Raw genomic sequence first — 6,640 nt, 5'->3', positions numbered from 1 at the left:
CGCCATAACTAAGATCTGGAAACAGCCTAAGTGCCCATGTGAAAAAGAATGGATTAGAAAACTGTGGTACATCTACACGATGGAATACTATGCTGCTGTAAAAAAGAAGGAACCCTTACCATTTGCAATGGCATGGATGGAACTGGAGAGCATTATGCTAAGTGAAATAAGCCAGTCAATGAAAGAAAAATACCACATGATCTCACTCATTTATGGATAGTAAAGACCATTATAAACTGATGAACAAAAATAGATACAGAGGCAGAGCAACATCAAACAGACAGTCAAACTACAGTGGGAAGGCTGGAGGGAGTGGTTGGGGGGCAAGAGCGGGGGTAAGAGATCAACTGAAGGACTTGTATACATGCATATAAGCATAACCAATGGACATAAGACACTGGGGGTTAGGGGAGGCCGGGGAAATATCAAGAGGGGAAAAAAAGGAGACATATGTAATACTCTTTGTAATACTTTAAGCAATAAAACAAAATTTTAAAAAAAGAAGTCAAATACACAGAGGCACAGAGTGGAACGTGGTTATCAGGGATGAAAGGTGGGAAAAATGGGAAGATGTTGGTCAAAGTGTATAAAGTTTCAGTTAAGGGTGAATCAATCTAGAGACCTATAGTCTACAGCAGTGATGGCGAACCTATGACACACGTGTCAGTAGTGACACGTGAACTCATTTTTTGGTTGATTTTTCTTTGTTAAATGGCATTTAAATATATAAAATAAGTATCAAAAATATAAGTCTTTGTTTTACTATGGTTGCAAATATCAAAAAATTTCTATATGTGACACGGCACCAGAGTTAAGTTAGGGTTTTTCAAAATGCTGACACACCGAGCTCAAAAGGTTCGCCATCACTGGTCTACAGCATTGTAACTATCTATATAATCTATCTGTATAAAAGGCTAATATGCTAAGTGTCTGACCATCCGGGTAATGACGTCAAGCAGCAACACCTGGCTTCCTCTCCCTAGCGATGACTAGCCTCAGGTGGAAACACTTTATACTTTAACCCAGTGGTTTGCAAACCGCTGCTCTCGAGCCACATGCCGCTCTTTGGCCCCTTGAGCGTGGCTCTTCCACAAAATACCACGTGTGGGTGCACACGTACAGTGCAATTGAAACTTTGTGACCCATGCGCAGAAGCCAGAATTTTGTGGAAGAGCCACACTCAAGGGGCCAAAGAGCCCTATGTGGCTCGAGAGCCGCAGTTTGCCGACCACTGGTTTAACCAAATGTTTGGGAAGCGTTTTACTGTGCCTCATCTCATTTGATCCTCACAGAAGTCCTGGAGTAGGTAGGTCAGAGACTCGGTGGAATCCTATTTTCTTTTCATTAGCTGGAAAACGGAGATTTAGAAAGCTTAGAAACTTGACCTGACTGAAAAGAAGTAAGAAATGGTGGACTTTAAAAATGACTTCAGGTTTTCTCACTGTGCAGAATATAGTCAAACACTGCTGAAGTTAAATATTTTACCCTTTGTTCTTTCTGCTGATCTACAATAATAATGTGCTTTGTGTTGATATTTACTGCTGTGTTGCTGACAATTACTTGAAAAAGAAGTTGGGGTGCTTCACTGGGCTGGAAAAAGTTTACATCAGAAAGCAGGTCTAATTAAGCAAGTTTGTTTTATATCTATAAAAGGCTGAGTTGATTCACGCATGCACAATACATGTAAAACTCTCGCTGGCGCCAAATGCACACGTGTGTTCCAATCTGCCACTGTCGATTGTGAATTTGGTTGACACTTATAGAGAAAGGGCGAATAGCAATATTAAAATATTTCTTCTAATTAATTTCCTTTCAATGTGTGTAAATTTGTGCACCGGGCCACTAGAATTTAATATTGAAGAGTCGAAATATGCTAAGAGTAAATTTCAGTGGCTCTGTTCACAAAAAAAGGCACTATGTGAGAAGAAAGTTAATTAGCTTGACTGTAGTAATTATTTTATGATGGATAAGTATATTATATCATCAGGTTATACACCTTAAATATACACACTTTTTATTTAAAAAAAAAAAGAAAAAAAACCCCAGAAGAATGAGCAAAGAAAGTTGTACATCTTCTCCTTGATATTATTTCACTCCTCTCATGGCTTTAATTAAATCTTTTTGTTATTTTTGTCTGGTATTCAAGACAGGATTTATAAGAGTAAAATAAGAGATTTGTAAATAGTTTGCAGAAGGAAATAAATGGTTGGAGTGTCATCAGTACACCACCAAATGGAGCCAAATACCAAGTTTCATTCAAAACAGATTTTTGGCATTTATCTTCTTTGCAAAATCATGGCACATCTAAGTTGAGTATTTGTTTTATTATCTTGCTTCATAACTTACATAAAAATGATAAATTCTTTTGTATGTATTAAATATATAATAAAGTAGGAATTTAATATATTTTAAAAATATCCTATATAATAAAAGGCTGATATACAAATTGTCGCCTCAACTGGGAGTTTGACCAGGAGTTCAACCAGGTGGTGGAGCCGGCTGGCCAATTTCCTGCCGTCCCTCCTCCTGGTCGGTCCTGCCCCTGATTGACCCTGATCGGGGCAGACCGGCCAGGTTCCACCTGTGCACAAATTCATGCACCGGGCCTTTAGTAAAATATATTTATACTTAGTATAGTTAATGATATATGCATATATGTATGTGTATATATAATGTATATATACAATGTGTATATATAATGTGTACATATTGTGTGTGTGTATATCTATCTATCTATCTATCTATCTATCTATCTATCTATCTATCTACCTACCTATCTATAGGTATTATCCTGTAGATTCTGTTTCCCTAAAGTCTGTGTTGTGTTACCTGCCTTGAACTTTCATGGCTAGAGCTTAGTTTAGGCCCTTAATATTTTTTACCTTTTTTTGCTTCCATAGGCTTCCTTCTTCCTGTACCCCATTAATTAAGTTACACTAGAATGTCACTACAAATTATGTCATCCATTTACTTAAAATTTTCCCATGGCTATGTATAACCTTCTACATAAAATTCAAACTCTTTAGCTTGGCCCATGAGGTTCCTCATCATCTAATTCTGAACCACTTCTCTAGCTTTATCTCCTAATCTCCCATCTCTCCCTAAATGCAAATCCCAAAATATCAGAACTAAAATACCCTTCTCATAGGTAGGCCCTTGAACATGTCAGAATAAGTCATCCTTGGTTCTTTTGAACCTATTATACCTCCTATGTGAAGTACCTTTCCCACCCTTCCTTGTCTAGCTGACCGCTACCCAAATCATTCACAACTCATCTCAAGTGTCACCTCCTCCAGGAAGCCTCCCGTGCACCCCAATCTAATTTGGATATTCCCAGAGTACCCAGGTTTTCATTATAGTGCTCACCTCATTACTTATATTTGTGGCTCTGTTTTCCCAAGTAGACTGTAAACAGCTATAGGAATGGGGACTGTGTTGTTGAATCCCTAACTCCTATCACACTGCCTGGCATATAAGTGCTTAATACATTTTTGTTGAGTTGGATGGAGAAGTTTGTCTTAGTTATTGATCACCTAATTCTTATTTGGTCATTAACACTTCAGCGTTATTAACAAGACTCTGGGGTAACAAGGGGTAATCCAGGAGTGAGGAAAGAGTTGCTGGCAGAAGAAGTAGAGATGGGAAGGTGTTCATGGTCAGCCATTTTTGATGTTTCTACCAGAGTGGTCTGCCATTGTAAATGCCTAAAAGTATTTACTGAATGTATACCATTAGTTCTTTTGATTTAGAAATCTCATACATGAGGTTCAAAATTGTATGCATTGGCAGTAGATGCCTTTCGTTAGATTTTACATATAATTCTTATATATTTTAAATGTTTAATGAGAATTTGATACCTTTGGGGATTTTATATGTGGTTATGAGGGTCTGTCTTTGGATGTTGGCCTTTGGACATGAGGGCTGTAAAGACAAGACTTGAACTAGACATTCTGTATAAGGGTGCTTTTATAGAAACCTTGGATCTCACAGGAAGCATGAGGTTTTCAAATTCTATGACACAACTATCATCTCATAAGTTAAGCTTAATATAAAGACAGTACCTTGTTTGGGACCACATGGAACTTATTTGGGAATGAGAATTCAGTGGCCAAGAACTGACTGCTAAACATGAATTAGTTAATGTGCTGCTTCTCACCTGGCTACTCTTCCTCGAAGGTCTCCAACTCCTTGAAGGTGTCTGCTGTTTAGCTCCTGTACTGCAAAATTAGTCCCTGTGGCCGCCTGGTCTCGGGCTCTTATTTGGTCTTCTAAAATCTGTAAGTTTGAGTCAAAATTCCTATTAATTTCTCTTCACACATGGTAAGAAAATATCATTTAAAGCAAAGGTTAAACAATTGAATGCATTTCCTAGTTAGGCTGATAGTGACAGTAAAATGTCAGAGAGAAGCAATCCCTACTTTATTACAGGGAGGCAGCGACAGCGTGATTCCGGCTGATTGTTGCCAGGAGGGAATGATGGTTTCACAGTGTTTAAACAGAAGCCAGAACTCCAGATTTTATGTTAAATCTCTCAGTGTTTAAATATTGACATGTTACTCAGACTCCGTCCTTAGTAACGTCTTCATTATGTCGAGATGTTCTGAAGTAGTCAGCTCCACACTGCTCTATACCACCAGGTTGGAGGTCCCAAGAATAGAATTTTTGAAATTTTTTGCACTAATAATATAAATATTAATTTAATAATTGAAAAAATTTTGCTTGCCCATAGAAAATAAAATGATGCCACTTAAACAATTTCCAATGTAAAGTCAGGATGTATAAAAATAGTTTATATTTAGTCAGAAAACAGTGAGAATATACAGTGAGAATATGGGACTTTGGAAAACAATTTGTGGTGTGGAAAAGCATCCAAGTTTAGCTGCTGTGTATGACCAAGGCCTGAACTATATTTAAACTTATATTTATGAATTTTTGGAGGAAAAGAAGACATTTTATAGCAAACAAATTATAGAAATTTCAAAGACCATATACAGAATCCTAAGCTGGCAGATCAAGACAATTTGAGAGCAAATAAAGCTTTAATTAAAAACATAAAAGTGTCAAGAACACTAGCTAGAATTTTTTATTTTTTTGGTTTTTATTTGTTTTTGCATGTGTGTAGATGTCTTAGTCTGGGTTGCTATACATATTAAAAATACCACAAGCGGGGTAGCTTATAAAAACAGAAATGTATTTCTCACAGTTCTTGAGGTTGAAGTCCAAGACCGGGATGCCAGCATGGCCAGGTTCTGGTGAGAGCCCTCTTCTGGTTGCAGACTGCCAACTCCCTAGGGAGCCGTGTGGCATCTCTCTAATAGGGATACTGATCCCACTCACCAACATTCCACCCCCACAACCTAAGCAGGTCCCCAAGACCCACCTCCTAATACCATCACATTGGACATTAGGATTTCAAAATATGAATTTGGGGGGCACAAACATTCAGATCATAAGAGTAGGTGTTGTTATGCTTTGTTTTAGTCGAGAACAGTGATGAAAGGGAACTTGCCCTACTAAATTTTATAAAATAAGGATAAGTAAATCAGTGTAGCTAAAGAGATATCTATAGCTAAATAGATAAATGTAATGAAGTTGCTGGTAAATTTAAGAAAGAAATAGGCTATACATGAGACTCACAAATCAGTGGGGAAGGAATTTCACAAATGGTATTGGCTCTCTGGTAACTTATTCAGAAAACAATCCATTTAGATCCTTATGTCATAACATCCATGTAGATTTTAGAAAAAATAGATTATAAATAAATAAAATGTTAAACCATAAAAATGACCGATAATAGAGGAGATTATTTCGTCTTTGAATAAAGAAATTTCTATTTTTAAAAGTAATGAGAACAATCACAAAACCAAATATTGGAATGTTTAAGTTTATAAAAAGCTTATGAAACATTATAAGTATAATTAAGATAAAAAACAACCAGCTGGAAAAACTTAACAGTCACTGCCGAGGGTTTCAGTGCTGTGCTACAGTCAGCATGCACCTGTTGCGAGAGCCAGCCACATTTACCTCTTCTCATCTTTGTGTTCAGTAACATACTGTTGGTATTTGAAGTCAATCATAGTGAGAGTATTCACACCATGCAAACAGGCAAACACTGCAAATCATATTTTTATCACCCAGAAAAAAATTGATTGCTGATTGTTAAACACTTACCAACGTACCACTGGTTATTATTCTTAATTAATAAAAAAGCACAACAAGCCAATAAGAATAAAAAAGCACTAATTACTCCCCCAAATAAATTGACTAAAGACATTAACAGACTATCAACAGAGAAAATGCAAATAATTATGTCACTTTTAAGAAATGAAAAAAAAATCTCATTTCTGTCCCATCATATTAGCAAAGATTGAAATAATAAATCTCAATGTTGGCATCAGCACAGTGAAGAAAGCACATTCATATAATGCTAATGGAAGTATAAATATTATGAAACCCTTGTCTGGAAGTTGCTACCCCAGATTAGTCAAGCCCATCAGCACTTTAAACACAGGGCTGAAATATCTGTAGTTAAAACCTGTCTATCATGGTTTAACCCAAGCATTTTATTTTTTGATCAGAAAATCAAGTTTTCCTTCAGTAGCTTAAACTTCATTCATTAATTCATTCATCTATTCAGCAA

At 36.6% G+C, this 6,640-nt stretch overlaps 1 protein-coding gene across 1 annotated transcript in view; it reads right to left on the bottom strand.

Annotated features, from left to right (window-relative positions):
- Positions 1–6,640, bottom strand: part of FAM81B (family with sequence similarity 81 member B) — a gene marked incomplete at its 5' end in the record, with an annotated part of 59,440 nt that overhangs the window by 25,647 nt on the left and 27,153 nt on the right. The window contains one exon of the mRNA XM_006775586.2: positions 4,157–4,309. Within this exon, the coding sequence (XP_006775649.1) occupies positions 4,157–4,309 (153 nt within the window). The remainder of the gene's footprint in view (positions 1–4,156; positions 4,310–6,640) is intronic.

The sequence above is a fragment of the Myotis davidii genome, unplaced genomic scaffold, assembly GCF_000327345.1.
Source record: "Myotis davidii unplaced genomic scaffold, ASM32734v1 scaffold44, whole genome shotgun sequence".
Lineage (NCBI taxonomy): Eukaryota > Metazoa > Chordata > Mammalia > Chiroptera > Vespertilionidae > Myotis > Myotis davidii.
The sequence above is the reverse complement of the archived record's forward strand: the minus strand, read 5'-3'. Positions and strand labels throughout refer to the sequence as shown.